Source organism: Astyanax mexicanus, chromosome 12 (genome assembly GCF_023375975.1).
Source record: "Astyanax mexicanus isolate ESR-SI-001 chromosome 12, AstMex3_surface, whole genome shotgun sequence".
NCBI classification, from domain to species: Eukaryota; Metazoa; Chordata; class Actinopteri; order Characiformes; family Acestrorhamphidae; genus Astyanax; species Astyanax mexicanus.
In genome coordinates, this window is record NC_064419.1 from 11,135,635 (window position 1) to 11,155,307 (window position 19,673).

Consider the following 19,673-nt stretch of genomic DNA (forward strand, 5'->3'; position numbering starts at 1 on the left):
GGTTTCATTCAACTATTTTTTTAAACAGAAAAGTAGATGCAAGAAAACAGTAAAGAATTGAAAGTACTGAGAGCACAGTGAGAACACAGAGTTACTGCAGCTCAGTAAATGATGCTTATTCTTCAGCCGACAACACAGAGACCAAGTATTTAATCATAATATGTGATCTACTTTTTACTTTTTAAGTTTACTTAAGGTAGCCCCGGGTGAATCACTACACACTGATGGTGAGTGTTAGTGTTGGACACACCCAGTATGCAAATAGATTGTGACAGAAGCCAATGGAAAAGAAGCTGTCAATGGCAACAGACTAAACTCAGTTATTATAAGTTGGTTCAACTCAAAGATCTCAGTTTGAATGTATATAAGTGCCCACGAATGCTCAACTAACTCAAAATAGTTGAGTATTGTTTAGAAATCTCAAATTTTATGTAAAACAGACTTAATTTATTTGAGTTCAAACAACTTTACAGTGTAGTAAACTCATATACTACAGTTACTTGAAAAGAGATAATTACACTACATAATTACATAATTTCTTACTAGAAAGTGAGGTATTTTATTTGCTTCACTTTTAATTGAATTAACTTTCTTAAATTTATTTTTGAATCTATTTAAGCGCTGTGCAGCAGGGGGAGCTGTAAACCTACTGCTCAACCTCAAATTCTCCATATCAGCACAGCTAGTAAGTAATGAGCTGCTGAATACTTTCTGCAAATAGAAGGAAAGTGTACAGCAGCTCATGCATTTAAAAATGATATGTTAATAAGGATTTGCTGCCTGGGCATTTTTAAGGTCCACTGGATATATTGAGGCAATGTACTCCTGTACAAAAAAAAATGTAGTATTGTTTTTTAAACAGTAAAAACATTAGTATTATACAGTTTATTAGCGCTGCAAACTCTTAGGGACCCTTGTTTTAGTGATCTATATGCAAGCTATCAACATTGCACCGCACAGCTTGATTTAGGGCATGTCAGTGTGGGTGTCTTTTGGTCGTAGCGTGCAATAAATCAATCAGCGTGTCACCTGCCATTCCCTTTAAGAGCCAGGTGTGCTTTGACTTTGGCGTATTGCTATTTCAAGGGCGCAGCTACCTGGACGTGTTCATCGCTTCTCAGCAGGTGAAACTGACCTGCACGTTCACGCTCGTTCATTCGGTTTATAGTTGATGTAAAAGTTTGCATAGCTGCCAACAAACACGCACTACAGGTTTGTGCACTGCCGCATCTTCATGCATATCGTCGCTGTCCAATGAAAAACAGATATCTCCAAAACAGCAACTTTACAGAAGAGAGAGAAAACAAACTTCTTAACTTTCAATAGAAGTGAATGTAAAAAAAGTTTATTTCACATAGTTTTGGAGAAATTCTATTGGTCCATTCATCATGAAATGTTGGCACAGAGTAAGAGACTGTTGGTTTGTTGAAAGAATGTAGTAAACTAAAAATCAACAAAAATGGAGATACTCGTTTTTCATCGGACAGCAATGATATGTACACATTTTGGGGATTGGCCTGTGTTGACAATTCACTGCCAAGATAGCAATGAACGTCTGACTGTTGAAGTCTGTTTAGATTGTCTTTACTCAGTGGTGAACCTTTGCTTTTTGTTTTTTTTTTTCATTGCCAACATAGCAATAAGCCAAAAATTTACCTGAACACACGTAATTTCAGGGGTCACTACATTCAACGATGTAGATATATTTACAGGCACTGCTGCTTTTTAAATGATGACGTAAATATATACAGTTTGCTGGGTGTTGGAAGAGTCATGAGCATCGTAATGCACTCTTAATATTGTCGTATAGTCATATATTCGCACAATACTGTCTAACTTCTTTCTGTGGACATGTTTTAATGGTGTTTGAAAGTACACAATGTTGTATAATGCATTGTTAAATCATCCAACGAACAACGATATGTTCGACAAATGAAACGTAGCGTTCGTACTCACTGTCTCATTCTTTGTGCTGAACACAGGCATGGCCACTGTGGTCATCAATCCAGGCCCCTGGTTATCCTCCATCTGCTGAAGAGTGAGAAAAACAGGACAATATGAGTAAAGGAGTAAAGGTCTGTCAACTGCTGGAGCAGGTAATGTCTCTAATAATATAATTAGTGTCTCTAATACATGTGTAGTTACACATAATCCGTAATATCCATTTATTAAAAGTGTAACTACTGGTGAAGTATTCATTGTTACAGATTAATTACAATTACAGTACAGCTTATGCAATTATATATGTGAATAAAGGTCTGTTAAACATTTAAAATCGGGCGCAGAGTGGTCCAGTGGTCTAAAGCACTGTCACTATAATCACTGTTGATTTCTGGCTGGTTTGAATCCCAGTCATGCAGCTTGCCATCAGCTGCCAGAGCCGTGAGTGAGCACAATTGTCTTTGCTCTCTCTCTGGGTGGGTAGATGGCGCTCTTTCTCCTCATCACTCCAAAGGGTGATGTCGATCAGCACAAGGCTGCGTCTGTGAGCTGATGTATCGGAACCGAGTCGCTGCGCTTTCCTCCGAGGGCACTCTGATGCCACTCAGGCATGCTATAGCAATCAGCAGCAGTTCAAAAAAAGGTGGTGTCTGACCTCACATGTGTCGGAGGAGGCATGTGCTAGACTTCTCCCTCTTTGGGTTGTGGGGGACATACAGCTGAGTAGTAGCTGAATGTGTGGGACAATTGGCAGAGCTAAGATTGGGAGAAAAATAGGGAAAAAAAATTAAATAAATAATAAAAAAAACATATAAGAATATGCTGTCCATATTACCATAGTGAAATCTGAATACGGTTTTTAATATTTAAAATAAACAGAGCCCAAATTACATACCACACAAAATCTGTTATAGACAACTAATACAAACAAACACCATTATGTGTAAATTTAAACACTCTACACCCTATTAAACACATAACCTTTGCACCTGTAATAAATTAACAATGCGCACTTCACCAGTAGTCACACTGTTATTACATGGATTGTTATTTAGAGACATTTAGAGACATTTATTATAAACTGCTGCCAAAAAAAAATACTGTGTGGTTTATGTTTATTTCCACTACTCTTTTCCCATCACTGCTCAGGTTCACTTCTTCAGCTTTCATCTAGAACATTCTATTATGAAACTAACTGGCAGAACAAAAACAAAAACTCTCAGTAACACGAGTCCTCTCAGTCGCAAGCCCGGATCAATAGAGCTCTAAAACTAAAACGCTAACGATAAGAAAATAACAGTGTAAAAAATGACAAGACTATTTTTAATGGGCTCAGAGGGATCACATATCATTGGTCTATCAGCACTGATTACAGAACACACATCAGCTACCTTTAATAGACAGTGATTATCTGACCGTGCCAGAGCCGCTTCATAATGAAGCAGTGAAATGGCTTTAGTGCACCCGATGTTTAATCCAAACCCATAGTTGAAAACCATCAGGATCATGCTCCTCAATTAAAATTCAATAGACCTGTGTGAATTAAAGCCTTAGTGACCTGACGCCGCTGAGCTTCTGAGCTCAGAATCAATCCAATCAGGTTAAAGAGTTTGGGTAATCAGTGTGAGATGACTGACTCAGGCTGGGTAAAGAAATTCAATATCTATGAAAGATCTAAGAAATGAGAAAGCCTAGAATTTTCTGGATCTATACCACACGTCACACTAAGTCCATACCTGTCAAGTTTTAGATTTAAAAATAAGGGATATTTTCCTCTGTACGCTTAAAGCCGTCCCACCAGCCCAACGAAGGTTCAGTATCCCTTACATTTTAAGACAGGTTTACAAAAAATCTAAAATAACCACAAGTGAAGCACTTACACACTCCAGTTAGATTATAAGAATCTGAAATGTTGTGGACATTCCTACATATGTCATTCTTTTAATACAGCCAAATTAAAAACCCTTTTCTATATATTTTTTAAAAAAATAAGATTTCATGTCTTTTTTGTAATAAATGCACTCTTTTATATTATATATTTTTAATTTATTTAAAGGATTTAAAATTGAACAAAGGGTGCACAAATTCTGCAAAATTACTGTTGGTGACCTAAAAATAGTATCATGAGCTTTTACTAAAAGGACATGGACCAGATATGTTTCATCAGTAAAAATTAGTCCTAAGGGGCCTGCACAATACATTTTAATTAATACTTCTTCCTTTTGATCACTCCACCCCTGATCAGTTCAGTTAATTTCGTTCCTCGCCACATTTCTGCTGAAACTGAGTCACAAGCTGTAATGTTTTTTATTTTAAAATGTTTAATCTGTGTGTTTTATTTTGGAGACGAGTATTTTTAAGCAGCTATCAGAAAAATCTCATCACAGTTTACATGATTAGCCTACCGTTACCTTTCTTTTAGAAAAATCTCTGAATATCCAGATATGTTTTAACATCAGCAGCTCCGACTAGCTGCCTGAACTCACAGCGACGGGGGGCTTCCCCACACTGACCCTCCTTTGCAAGCTGATTGGCTGTTTCTCCTGAAAGGCGGGGCTTTCTCCTTGAACCGGCTCCACGATTGGTTAAGAGACACAGAGCGGTCAGTGCCCTGTCTCCTCAATAATATATATTTTTTTTATTTTAATAGAATACGGGAAATTTACGGGAAAATACTAATACGGGAGGACGGCGGGAAAGAGGAGTAAAATACGGTAGTCACGTACAAAATGTAAATTTTCTACAATACATATAGATTTTGCTGAAAAAATAAAATTGGGATAAATACAGACACAATTTTACATATAAAGGTTCTCTAAGCAATGCTATTAAAGAGGAAACTTTGAAAGTTTAAAGAGCCACTAAACCCTAAACCATATTTTTCCATCAATTCAAATTTTATAAACCTTTCCTCACCTTTAAAAAACTTTTATAGTCGATTATGATGTTTACGTGTACTTCGCTACGCGGACAGTCACAATATGCAAATCAGTCAATCAATAATGTCGCCCTCTTTCTGTGTCTCACCGCTATCAGAGGCACACTGATCTCCCTCTTGCCCCGCCTCTAAACCCATACATCAACCAGTGCTCCACCCAACCTACTCATCCTCTTTTTTAGCATTTCTCAAATTTGAGCTAAGGGAGGAGTCAGCTAAAATCAGGGGGTTTAGTTACCCTTTAACCTTTAAAGGACCTTAGAAAGGCTCTTTAATAAGTGAAAATTCATGTCAGATTCATTATAGATATTTAAACCAAACTACTCCTTTGAACCTCTATTTTGATTTACACTTGAGCACTGATAAAGAATCACCTTTAGAAATGAGTTAACACTGGTCACTCATCCCTAAAAGCTACTGGCAGTAAATAAGTAAACACAAGATAAATTGATCCCCAAAAAGCATAAAACAAACAATAAAAAGATGAAACAATATTTTAAACATTGTAAATTATATTAATATGACTACTATTTTAGTTGTATTCACTTTTAAAGTAATAAAATAAAATAAAATAAGAAAGGAGCAGCATGCACAAGTTTGGGTACCCTAAAGAGGTCTTAATCTCTAAGAGCTTGTTGGGGTTTTAATCTGTTCACAGTCATTGTTAGAAATGGTAATGCTAGGTAATGCAAATTTTAAAGCCTTTTAAACACACTGTATCCTCAGGCCTTATCCCAATAATCTGTGATTATGGGATTCTGTAAGCAGCTGCATAGCTGCCTCTGATAATTAATATTTATAATAATATATTCTCACAAAGAAGGAGAATGTAATAAGAACACCACCAAATGCTTGCAGGACATGCAGGGTTTTTTTACAAGGTAAAAATGCAAGAAATTATTTTTTTTGTTAACTTTTTTGTTAAGTACATAACTCCACATGATGCCTTCAGTGAGAATCTACAATGCAAATTGTCATGAAAATAAAGAAAACGTGTTGAAAAAGAGAAGGTGTGTACTGTATATGCTGTTGGCCTGTACTGTATATGTCTATGCAGCACCCCTTAAACCCTCAATCAGTCAATCGTTCAGCTATTAATCCTAATGCAGAAACAATTAGGAGTTGTGGAGTTCCACAGGGTTCTATTGTAGGGCGTATGAAGCTGATAGTGAAAGTATTCATGCTGTAGTTCTGAGAGAGAGGAACTATTTCAATCATTTATATTTTCGTTCAAATATAAGAGGTCATCTGGTGTACCACCTTGGGATTCTTTGTGTCGTATCACTATGATATAGGGAGTATAGGGAGGAAGCAGCCAGTGAGTCTTGAAAAGCCACCCGCAATCTTGAAGAGCTTTTTATGTGGGTGAGGGTAAAGTAAGTGGAGCTTACAGCTTCAGGGTCAAAGAGGGAAGAAGATCAGAGCTGAGCTCTGTCACACACAGCTACTGTACAGAGAGCAGGGCAGGGACACCGGACCTTTTTCCCAACGGACCATCAGCTGCCACCACCAAATGTGGGTCTCCGTGATGGATGGAGCTCTGGTGACCGTGACAACCTTACTCCCCACGGTGATGCGGCTTAATAATGGCTGAGGCAGGAGGGTAAGGCAAGGGGGTATCTTCAGCTCAGCGCATGGTACTGACTGCACTGTACAGGAAGTGGAGCTGTACAATAAACTGTGGTTATTGGATTAATACTTGACTACTGTAATATTGAGGCTGCTGATGGCTGGAATATGCAAAGAAGCCTTGCAACCAATCACAATGCTTGTTTTTTAATTTGGCCGCAGGCCAGATATTTTCCTAGCCATTACATGGCGGGCCAGAAAAAAAAAAAAAGAAAAATGAATTATAAATGGGATGTAATGGGATGGAGTGCTACAGACTAGTAGCTCTCCAGCCCAGAAGGTTGTTGAACCCAATTGTAGAACAGTTAATCTCAAAGCAGTTAAACCCAAAAAGAAAGGAAAAAAATAAATAAATAAATAAACACACCGCTCCTCAAGCAGGATCGAACCCGTAGCGTCAGGGTCGCAGTCCAATACACTATTGCTGCCCCAGCTAGTGAATTGGGACACAGCCAGGAAAAAAATGTCCTTGTAAGGAGATATGGAGCACAAGAACGGGCGGAAAAATGAGAACGGGCAGAAACTAAAGTCACACCGAGCGCGACAGAGAGACAAGGGAGGCATGTAAACAAAAGCTCGTCAGAGAAGCGTTTTATTTTATGTTTTTAATTATCGTTTAACATAGTTCAAACAACCTCACGAGCCAGATGTAAATGTTCCAAAGAATCAAGATCTATGTAGGTTTAGGTATCCCGAGAAAAGCAGAAGTTAAAGTGAGAGGATAAAAAACAATGGAAAACAGATATATATTTTGCAGATGAGATTTGCTCGCTTGCCTGGCCATGGACTACAAGAAGTTTGGTAGATGTCTAACTCTATGAAACTCTATGGCTTGGGAGTGTGTGAAAATGAATTCTACTGAATGGGAGATGAGTAAAGTAGTGATGAAAAAATTACAAATAGATGAGTGCCCTTTAGTCACTATGGCTGTGGACTAGAGCTTGGTAGGGCTGAAAATGTATGGGAGTAACAAGGAATCAAAAATATAATAGCAAGCAATAAATTCACAGTGAAACAACAGTGAATGCTTTGATAGTGTAGTTGAGGAGAAGCACAGTGAATAAGTCTACATGCACTTTTGCACCTTATTCATTCTTATGATTTAATGAAAACTGTTTGCCCAATCAAAAAACTGTACACAAGCCAACATCACACAGTCAGATTTAACAATCTGGAGTTGGACTGATGTTTATTTCTGAATTAGAAGTTAATTTGCTAAGTATAAAAGAGCGTTTTTACACCTGCAGTTGGTTTCTATGGTCCAGACCAATTGATGAGTTTGTTCACTTGGAGCGTTTCTCCCTCTATTAGGTTTGGTTTCACACAGGCACAAACCTAAATGCACCAAAATGCGCACCAATAAACCACACGAGTACATGGCTTTCTCTGATTGGTCAGAGCTGTCTGGCGCTGCTTTAACACGCTGTGCATTCAGTGTTTTGCATGGGACGTGCAGCGCAGATTCGCACGGCTGCGAGCAGTGAATGCTGCACATACCACGATCAGTGTGAAACAGCATGGAGCAGCAGAGACAGTGTTTGTTCATAGTGGTATATTATCTCGCTAATATAACAGATTAAACTGTGCCTTATCAGCAGTTTAGCTCAATTAAAAAGCAGTATATTTGACAGCTGCTTCAGATGGAGACCAGATTAAAATCTCACCACAAGCGAACCGGGTCAAACTTGGGGGTGTAATTAACTTGTGCTTAAAAAAAATAATCACGCGTTACTGATTCGAAATTAATCGTTTGCGTTAACACTTACACTTAATGTTGACGGCCCTGATTGAGTTATTCTATTACAAGAAGCTCTACAGTCCTTCCAAAGAGATTTTACTCTAGGTTGTTCAGGTTTTTGAACCATAGTTTTTAATAAAGGTTCTTTGAGCTGGTCTGGACCTTGACTTGGCCAATGTAGATCCTTCACCTCGTCGCTGGTCAACCACTCCTGCACTTCTTTGGCCTTCTGCTCTCTTTTTCCACTTCCGCTGTTTCCTCCAAGCATCATCGCCGCGTTCTACACCCACGCTGCTTTTTCCCACTCTCACATGAACTATCCAAAGTCAGTTTATCCTGGCTGGTGGAAAACAAAGCTAAATGAGCTGTTGGATGATGGATGGTAGCAGTGGGCTGTGGTCGGGATTCGGAGGCGCTGCGAGAGCTTGGAGGACGTTCCGCGCTCGCAGCCTCCACTCAAGGGGAACCACAACTGCACCAGCCATTAATCACCAGACTGAGCCAAACTCTTAACAACTCTTACTGCATCTGATTTACAATCCTGCAGCAGATATCAGCTGATTCCAGCGACAACGAGCCAGATACCAGTTGCTTCACTATCTTAGAAGAGATAACGGATGAATGTTTATCAGATTGTAGGAGCATGAGCCTAAAAATCGATCTGCAGAACTGGGATCATTATATTTTTTTAACAAAATTCGTAAAAAATGGTCACATACAGTAAAAAAAAGATATTTCTTTTGTTTTTGCATTTTTGTCATACTTTACAAACTTTAATATCAGACGAATATAACTTGAGTAAATATAAAAAGCCCCTTTTTAATGATGATTTCATCATTCACATTAAAGTTGATGTCCATAAGTGATAATAGGAAATTGCAAAGAGCATGCGGAAGAATCATTTCAAACTGGGCGGGTGTAATGCGGTCTCCTTTCAGAGCGGATGTATCCAAATCCAGGTTATGGTCAGTTAGAGAGAGAGAAAGAGAGAAAAAGCGCTCAGTCCGAAACTTCACTTCTTCATTTATTTGTTTTTACTATGAGGGAATGAGCTACTGAGCTCTCCATTGCTCCACCAGCCGCTCACGTTCAGTGAAACTGAGCCGGATCCTCTTTTAGAGGCTGTCCATGTGACATAAGTATGTAAAGATGTGTGACGTGGCCAGAAGAAGAACTCCTGCAAAAAGCGACCCGACACCACCCGACAGTTTTCAGATTGAATATATTATTAGGCTTAGCAGGGATGGTCGCTTCAGCACACTGGTACCATTAAACACTATATTTTATCCCTTCTCCACTCAGAAATGCTTCTGCTTTCAGTGTAGAAACTAAACAATATGGACTGACACATTAAATGATCTGTGATTAGAGTTCAATTCATGTTTGACAACATTTTTGACAACATGAAGCAGCTAAGAGATCTCAAAAAGCAACACATTATGCCTCAATCTGAGGAAACTCAAAAATAGATCAGAAAACAAAGCTATTGATCATCTATTAGTCATTAAATGTTTACAAAGCTATTTCTAAAGCTTTGGGACTCGAGAGAACCACAGTGAGAGCTATTATTATTCACAAATGGAGAAACCATGGAACACTGGTAAACCTTTCCAGGAGTGACCAACCAACCGAAATTACTCCAAAAGGGCATGAACAACTCATCCAGGAGGTCCCAAAAGAACCCAGAACAACATCTAAAGAACTGCAGGTCTCATTTTTTGCTTCAGTTAAGGTCAGTGTTAATGATACAACAATAAGAAAGAGACTGGTGAAAATGGTCTACATAGGAGAGTTCCAAGGCAAAAACGACTACTGAAAAAAAAGTAACACATCTGCCTGTCTTACATTTGCCAGATATCGTCATCGCTTGATTGCAGTTGTTGCTGCCAATGGAGGCATAACCAAGTTATTGGGTTTAGGGTGCAAACACTTTTTTCACACAGGGCTAGATTGGCTTGGATAGTTTTCTTTTCCCTTTAACAAATAAAATGATCATTTAAAACATGCTTTTTATAATTATTTAGGTTATTGATTATCAGAGAAACATCAGTATGAGAAAAAAGCAAAAACAAAATAAATTTAAAGCAAATCAAATATTTTTTTTTCACACCACTGTAGTTGATGTACTGTCATATAACAAGGTTGGATCCATTTAAACACCCCAATCAGTCAATAAAATCACAGTATGTGTAGAATTACTGACAAAAATAACCCTTACTTGGGAACTTTCTTGAACTAAAAAGTAACCAATTTTAAACTTAAAAAAAAATACTACAAACTGGGAAATAATACAATAATACAAACTGGGAAAACTCTTCTTCATACTAAGAAGATATCAAGCACATCAGAATAGAAATTGTCTCAAATAATGGTGTAAAGTTCCTATAAAAGAGAGGAAAGGATCTTTTTTATACATTTCTTTCTCATTGCATTTATCTCACATAAGAATAAACGATTAAATGATGTCAAGCAGACATCAAAACCTCAAATTAAATTAAAGATACATTATCTGGAAAAGTCGCAATCTAAATTGGGTCGCATAAATATTGTATAATTAAAACACATCTCCTAATCTGTGCTAAAATCAGAGATTAGTCTTATATCAGTCCAAAACAATTAGTACAAGACTGAATATGCATTGTATTCCAGATCACAGAGACAAAGAGATAATATTAATACATCTGTATCCTTATCTGTTATTATAGGAAATGCAGCATTCATGTGTAATATCCCTTCAGGGAAAAACTACACTGATGTAAAATTAATTAAAAGTGAAAATCCTTTTAACAGCAAACTGCAATCTGTTGCTCTGCTCATACACAATATGTCCATATCTTTGTGGACATCCCTTTTAATGAATGCATTCTTCTAGTTCAAACTGCCTCCAGTCTAAATCTTTCAGAGAAGTATTCACAATAGAACAGATACACGTGAACCTATTAACACCATGTGGATGGTCTGTGGATCATTGGAACTGTGTTCTCTGGAAAGATGATGCTCTATTCAATCCTTCTGGGAGGAGTTAAGGAGTTGGAGATGAGGAGGGGTCGTGATCATCCAATAAATTACATAGCGGAAATGGAACCCGCACAGTTCTGGTTTGGCAAACCTAATCTTGAATTGGTCTCCACCAACAAAAGTAGGTTCCAAAACCAGGAACAAACGTTCACAGCAGAAACCAAAGAATACTAGGTGTCATACTAGTGTAAACCATGGCCGCTACTGTTCACCGCTGCTGAGCAAAGCCCTCTGTTGATGACGTATGATGTGATGTTTTGAAGGTTTTACACTCTAAAAAACAGAGGTATGATATGAGTACTTTTTTGTACTCAAAGGTACATTCTTTATAATTGTACCCTAAAAGGTACTATACTGGTCTTTACAGGGTCAGATTTGTTCCCTCTGAAGTACAAAGTGTTTTCTAACAGCTATAAGTACAAATTTGTACCATTTAACCAGCCAAAAGGTACATTCAGTATTCTGTACCACTGTACTTATAAACAATATATACTTTAATTGCACATTGTTTTTTATTTGAAAGCCAGACAATTTTGGATCATCAAGTTTTGATACATATTTAGTTGATGATAATGTTTATAATTTTTATAATCTTTACTGGCACAAAAACCATGGGTACAAAAAAGGACTTTCACTAAAAGGTACTTTTTTGTACCTCAATATAAGGTACAGCCCCAGCGACAAGCTTTGTACCCTTTTAGGTACAAATCTGTACTTACTTTTCTTAGTGTGTACTATAACTGTTGTAAATGTGGGCTGGTTCTCTGAAAAGCACCATAGTACGAATAAAACGGGTTCAAAATCCAGAGTTCTTTTGGTGGAAAAGCACTTTGTTTCATAAAGTGATTTGATTTGAGCTGTAAGTCTTCTATTATCATTAACTGGTGTAGCAGAAAACACATATCTAACCCCTCAATCAAACAATGTTCGGGAAAACATGTCAACTGTAACTTGATTGTCAAACCATAACAGTATTAAATACAGTTTTCTAGCACGGTTTCGTTTTAATATAACAATTCCCTAAACTTCTACGTAGAGCTGCAGTGAAAACATACAGACTGAGCAGCTGTCTGAACACATGAGTGTGAGAATAAAACCATCATGGTTTGTAAACACAGAGCAATGTGAGACGTAAGATAACACACTGAGCACACCCAAATAAATTGATAGAATGAAGAAAGGCAATTGCCCAACATAACCTTTGTATTACATACATGGAACATGTTAAAGTAAAAGTTTTTTTCAGTTTAAAAGTCGTATTTTTTTTAAGTCGTATTTTTTTCAGGAATATAAGGTGCACTAACTATGAACGTCTATTCTCTGGTCTATTTTCATAAATAAGGCGCACCGGATTATAAGGCACCTTAAGCAACACTAGTAAGGATGCCTACATCGAAGTGAGCAAGGGTGTCGCCATGTTTCCCTTCTTATTGGGAAGCTGGGGAATACGCCTAAAAATACCCCCCCCCCCCCCCCCCCCAAAAAAATAAATAAATAAATAAATCTTTCAAAAGCAAACGAACGCTGGATGTTATCCACACAGATTATTTTCCTGAAAAATTCCAATATTTTGTCTAAGGGTGACTTGTTAGTGAAGTTTCTCCAGCACTAGGACTGGGTACAGCAGTATTAGCATTAGCTGCTAACCGCAGCGCTAGTGGGATGTAAATGCTGTCTGATGGCACTGGACTGAGGAACCCTGAGTATTCCGGTAACTCAGCTAACAGCTAACAGTTCATCCCATGTAGTTCTTCTAACACAGCAAACACACAGATTACATTCCTATATACTCGCCTATGAATGGCGAAAGTGCAAGCATTGCAGTTAGCAGCTAATGCTAATGCTGCTGCACCCAGCCTTAGTGCTGGAGAAACTTCACTGAAAACTCACTCTTATAACACTGTACTTCAGCAGAGTGGCTTTACTGCTCCTTAATACCTGACTGGTAGAATTCATACATATAAATTGCACTGTCGATTTTTAGGGAAATCAAAGGATTTGAAGTGCGCTTTTTACAGACAGACAGACTAAAAATGTTTCCTTTTTGCTGACCTGAAAAATGATCTGAACCAATGTGTCACAATGTAATACATTGTGAACTGTGGGGTTTGTGATCATTTACACTGCAACACTTACTAAATATTGATATATGATTAATAAATACTGAAGAAACAGGACAAATCTTCAAAATCAAAATAAATCTAATAGATAGAAACCATGTTTGGAGGACTTTAAAAACTGAATGCATTTTTTGTTTCTCTCGAAAAAAGACAGCAAAAAACATAAAAAAACTATACACACAATATAAACAATACAAATATAGTAGTTCACATCATAACAGTAGCAGAATTAAAAGCATGATGTGAAGGATTAGATTATGTTCATGGCTACAGGTGGTCGTCAAAAATGCAGACAAGAAATGTAGACATGCATACACTGTTAAAAAGCATGGTCTACCAATACAAACACACACACACACACGCACACACACACAGTAAATAAGCCATGAAGACAGTTGGACAGTTAGACAGTAAAACAGTTAAAGAGTTACACAAGCCGCACGTGAATTTGGCCAATTAGGCGCCACAGCACAGAAAGCGAAAGTCAGTCATGAATGCACACACAGTTACTCTCACACTGCACTGAGAGAATGACAGAGTTAATGCACATGTTCCATCAAAACACCATGAGCGTGTCTGAGCTGAGCTCTAGAACAGACGTGAATACAGTCAGAGAGATCACACTCACAACACGGCAACGGCTTAGAACTGTAACGTTACCTTCTGAGCCTGTGGAAGCTACGACAAAAGATTTAGACAAGAAGAAAACAACAAAATATCAATGGTAAGAACGTATGCTGGGATTCCTGAAGCAAGTAAGTGAATAAAATCATTTGTAGTGTTTTATTTCATTAGTGTTTCTCTGTATTCTGGTGATGGGAGTGCATTAACACAGTGCTGAAATGCTGCAGTATGCACTCTGAGATACAGAGTGTATTGTTTTTTAGCAATGCATTGATATGGATCATTGATATCCGAATCAATGTTTATATACAGGGGTTGGACAATGAAACTGTAACACCTGGATTTAGACCACCATAATTTATTGTCCTGACGGTCAGTTCTGGTGGGAACAGGAGAGTTGAGCAGCCGTGGTTTTATGTCTTTTGGATACAATCCGGGTTAGCACCCGAACATACCCTTCAGACAGATTCCTCCTACAGAGTCCACAGTTAATCCTGTTGGATGTGGTTGGTTCTTCTTGGTGGTAGGCTGACATTACCCTGGATACCGTGGCTCTTGATATGTCACAAAGACTTGCTGTCATGGTCACAGATGAGCCAGCAAGATGTGCACAATTTGTGCAGAACAATTTGTCCTCTTTTGAACTCTGGTATGTCACCCATAATGTTGTGTGCATTGTGCAATATATTAAGAGCAAAACTGTGCTCTAACCCTGCTTATTGAACCTTCACACTCTGCTCTTACTGGTGCAATGTGCAATTAATGAAGATTGGCCACCAGGCTGCTCCAATTTAGCCATGAATCCTCCCACACTAAAATGACCGGTGTTTCAGTTTCACTGTCCAACCCCTGTACAATACTTTTCATGACACAATGCTGATAAACATTTATAAAATAGAGAAAATCAGTACATGGGCTTTGATTTTACTCATTGGCAAAAAAAAACAATGCAATCCTTTGGATGTGCAGTGTGTGGACAAGCATCCTCCTGCTGAAAAATTCCAGTTGAAAGTCATGTATCCTGCTGTAAGAGGAAACATATATCACTGCTAGTTTCCCTCGTTTCTACTACTAGGAGAGGCCAACTGTTTTATGCAATGGCTCCTAAGATCTTCATACAAGCAGCAAAGCAGTGAAACGTTCAGGAAGAGACCTCCATACTACAATCTGACCTAGGGGTGTGCCATATGATATCATACGCAATAATATCGCCAAACTTTTTGAATATTGTGAACGATATTATTCCCTGAAATATCGTGCCATAACACTCACCCCTAATTATCACATCAGGGGACTATTTTTTTGCTGTTTTATGCAAAAAAATATATATCCTATTATATATCTACTAGAGACAGTAGTATCATTTATTTTTCTTTAATCCTGGATATATGGAGATATTTGGAGTGCATTATTATTATTACTAGTATCATGACATTCTGAATCATTGACTTCTGTTACAAATCTGCTAAAATTCTTACATTTTTTTTATATTTCAGATAGATGTGTGCCATTTCATATTGTATACAATAATGAAATGTAAGTTTTTATTTGTTGCAGTAGTGTATAATAAGATAATACCATGAAATAAGATAATAAGATATAAGATAATACCAGGAAATATTGTGATTTTATTTTAGGGCCATATCGCCCACCCCTAATCTGACCACATGACCAAAGTCCAATCCCAAACAGAACCTGGATTTGGAGCTAAAGACGAAATGTATCCAACTGGGATCAGTACAGCTTTCTTGTGTTCTTGTTTATGGCCTAGATTGCAAATAATCCATCAAAATGACATCATGCTTTTTTAAAATTTCATAACGTTTTAAAATTTACTTTTATTACGTTTTTACCCCTCTCCAATTCTGTTAGTTTTAAATTGTTTCTAGAGTGTTTTTTGTTTTTTTATATTTTTTAATGCTTAATTTTAGTTTCTATTAGTTTTAGTATTCGTTTTTTTTTCTTTTAGTTATTTGTGAGGTGCAGGATTCAAAATTATATTGAGTAAAAAAAATCAACAAAAGAAACCACTGTTACTGTTGAACAACCAACTGTCCACGATAACTGTATAATATTGAGGCAATAGACTAGAACACGCATGAACCTAAAATCTAAACTTATTCATGAGACTCAATCTGAGAGAGAGAGTGAGAGGAAGATAGACAGTGAAAGTGAGATTGTAAGAAAAAGAGAGAGAGTAAGACGAAAACAAAGGTTATTTATAGTTTTTTAATTTTTATTTTATTGTTTGTTTTTTTTTTTTTTTTTTGACCACTCTATTTTTTTTTTTCATTAAGCCCACTCTGCTCACTCAATGGGCGCAAAACTCCGATATGCCCTATTATAATATTTTTATAAAAGACTCTAATTTTATACTTTATTTGTATTGTATTTTTTATCTGTTTTATCTGTAATCGTTAAATCTTATCTTTTTTTGTAACGTCAGTGTACTATGTATACCTGCTGTATACCTATTGTACACCCTGTGCAAGGTGTGTCGCGGTGCTCTTTACTATCTTACACCCCGTTAATAGCCTATTTATATGTCTAGCACCCGTGTTGTTAAAATAGCGTCAAAGTTTAGAAATAAATCTACACTGTTGGTTGTGGTGGTCTGGAAGTGAGTTGTGTTCAGGTACATTTCTGGGGTGTTGCTATTTCAGCAGTGGAAAACAGGGGAAATTCACTGACTGATTAAAACCGTGACAACAGTCAATTGTTAGAGTTTATTCCGATAGGTGCTCCCAGCACCCGTACATCCCTGCTCATTAAACACACACACACAGACACACACGGCCCCACTGCAGAGCACAAACCCGACTTTTACCTCAACAATAAACAGAATAAAGAATAAAATAACATTGCTGCTACCTTTAATGAGCTGCTGGAGTATCTTCAAAGTCAGAACGCACTTGCCTCTTAAAGGGAAACTGGCACACTGATTGGTTTATTTCACGTTACGCCCAAAACATAACCATGATTAATTAAAAATTAGTACATGACTTTTGCACATTTTGAGCCACACGAGGCTTATTTTTGCGCTCTGATGAAACCAAAGACACACTGTCACACCCTAAATCCAGCTGCTTAAAACACAATTGTGCAGTGTGCTATTTATCGCTAAAATAGGGCCCCCAGTGTCTAATCAGACCACACCTGTAATCATTTAAATATCTACCTGAGACATAATGTCATGCAACAATTTTGCAACAATCCAGTTTGTTTGTTTTTTTGTCAATGAGTGTATATATATATATATACAGTCATATGAAAAAGTTTGGGCACCGCTATTAATCTTAATCATTTTTAGTTGTAAATATTTGGGTGTTTGCAGCAGGCATTTCAGTTTGATATATCTAATAACTGATGGACAAAGTAATATTTCAGAATTAAAAACAGAAACAGTGCAATGTGCATTAAACCAAAATTTGACCGGTGCAAAAGTATGGGCACCCTTATCATTTTATTGATTTGAATCCTCCTAACTACTTTTTACTAAAGCACAAAATTGGTTTGGTAACCTCATTGAGCTTTGAACTTCAAACCCAGGTGTATACAATCATGAGAAAGGGTATTTAAGGTGGCCAATTGCAAGTTGTTCTCCTATTTGAATCTCCTCTAAAGAGTGGCATCATGGGCCCAATCAAAACAACTCTCAAATGATCTAAAAAACAAAGATTGTTCAACATAGTTGTTCAGGGTAAGGACACAAAAAGTTGTCTCATAGATTTAACTTGCCACAAACAGAGTCGCCTGAGGTGTGCTTTTGCTTTTGCAGAAATGGCTTTTTTCGCATCACTCTCCCATACAGCTTCTCCTTGTGCAAAGTGCGCTGTATTGTTGACCGATGCACAGTGACACCATCTACAGCAAGATGATGCTGCAGCTCTTTGGAGGTGGTCTGTGGATTGTCCTTGACTGTTCTCACCATTCTTCTTCTCTGCCTTTCTGATATTTTTCTTGGCCTGCCACTTCTGGGCTTAACAAGAACTGTCCCTGTGGTCTTCCATTTCCTTACTATGTTCCTCACAGTGGAAACTGACAGGTTAAATCTCTGAGACAACTTTTTGTGTCCTTCCCCTGAACAACTATGTTGAACAATCTTTGTTTTTAGATCATTTGAGAGTTGTTTTGATGAGCCCATGATGCCACTCTTCAGAGGAGATTCAAATAGGAGAACAACTTGCAAATGGCCACCTTAAATACCTTTTCTCTTGATTGGATACACCTGGCTATGAAGTTCAAAGCTCAATGAGGTTACCAAACCAATTTTGTGCTTCAATAAGTCAGTAAAAAGTAGTAAGGAGTATTCAAATCAATAAAATGATAAGGGTGCCCATACTTTTGCACTGGTCAAATTTTGGTTTAATGCATTTTGCACATTTTCTGTTAGTACAATAAACCTCATTTCAATCCTGAAATATTACTGTGTCCTTCAGTTATTAGATATATCAAACTGAAATGGCTGTTCTAAACACCCAAATATTTAGAACTAAAAATGATTAAGATTAATAGGGGTGCCCAAACTTTTTCATATTACTGTATAAATATATCAATGATATCAGAGCATAATGTTGTTGGCAGGTAATAGCTTTTAAAAAAGAGCTGCGTGGACATGTAACTACTTTTGAGAGATATTTCAGATTAATAATATATTATTTTATGTATTTATTGCTTATATTTCATATAAGAGAAGCCTGTTGAGGTGATGCTAAGTATATATATATATATATATATATATATATATATATATATATATATATATATATATATATATATATATATATACATAGCATCACCTCAACAGGCTTCTCTTTTTAAAAGCTATTACCTGCCAACAACATTATGATCTGAGATCCTTGTGCATCCCTAGTTTCATAAATAGAATTTTAGGCAGTTTATGAAGTTATTAATCATTAAGTTATCACATTATACTGCACAGTTAGGTGGCTTTATTTTTCTTTTGTCTGTCTGATTTGGTCTTGTGAAAAAAAAAATCCTTCCTAATGCAGAAAATAATACAGCAATAGCAGAAAAACACATGATTAAAATCCATCAACTGAGAAGGAAGGACACACAAATTACCCTTTAATCAGCTCTTTTAAAAACAAAAAAAAACAATTAACAAGCAATTACAAAAAACAGACTAGACATTATGAAGAGAAATGAAATGTACTGAAGACCCTGTAAAAGAAGTGACTCTAAAAGAAGTGAGAAGCGAGCCGAGAAATGGGAAAAAAAGAGGAGCAAATCAAAGGGAGAGAGAAGTGCACAGTCAGAGAGGTTGAAGCCGGTCATCAGTGAACACTATTCTTTGTTTTTCTTCCATCCAGTCACCCCTCTCCACCTTTTTTAACTCACTCAAAAGCAGCAGAGAACAAACAATTACTGCAAACTTCACACATCTCACAAAGGAAACACAAAAGAAGACCATTCACAAGAAAAAAAAAAGAGTGTGTGTGTGTGTGTGTTTCCATGAGAAAAGAATAAAAGACTAGGGAAAGAACAGAGAGAGCTGTGCAGTGTATTTTCTTAGGATTATTCAGATGTAGATTATTTTTATACTAAAAATACTTTAAAGAACCAACACTTGTCCACCTCTGCTTGTCCACCAACACTTGTCCACAAAAGCATACAGCCGTGTACATCAATGATTTAGTGAGAT

The 19,673-nt window shown here is 37.1% G+C and overlaps 1 protein-coding gene across 1 annotated transcript in view; it reads right to left on the reverse strand.

The window, feature by feature from the left end:
- Nucleotides 1-19,673, reverse strand: part of cacna2d3a (calcium channel, voltage-dependent, alpha 2/delta subunit 3a) — a 413,801-nt gene that overhangs the window by 125,496 nt on the left and 268,632 nt on the right. The window contains exons 14-15 of the mRNA XM_049485574.1: nt 14,045-14,062; nt 1,957-2,031 (exon numbers count right to left, since the gene is read on the reverse strand). Coding sequence (XP_049341531.1) covers nt 1,957-2,031; nt 14,045-14,062 — 93 coding nt within the window. The remainder of the gene's footprint in view (nt 1-1,956; nt 2,032-14,044; nt 14,063-19,673) is intronic.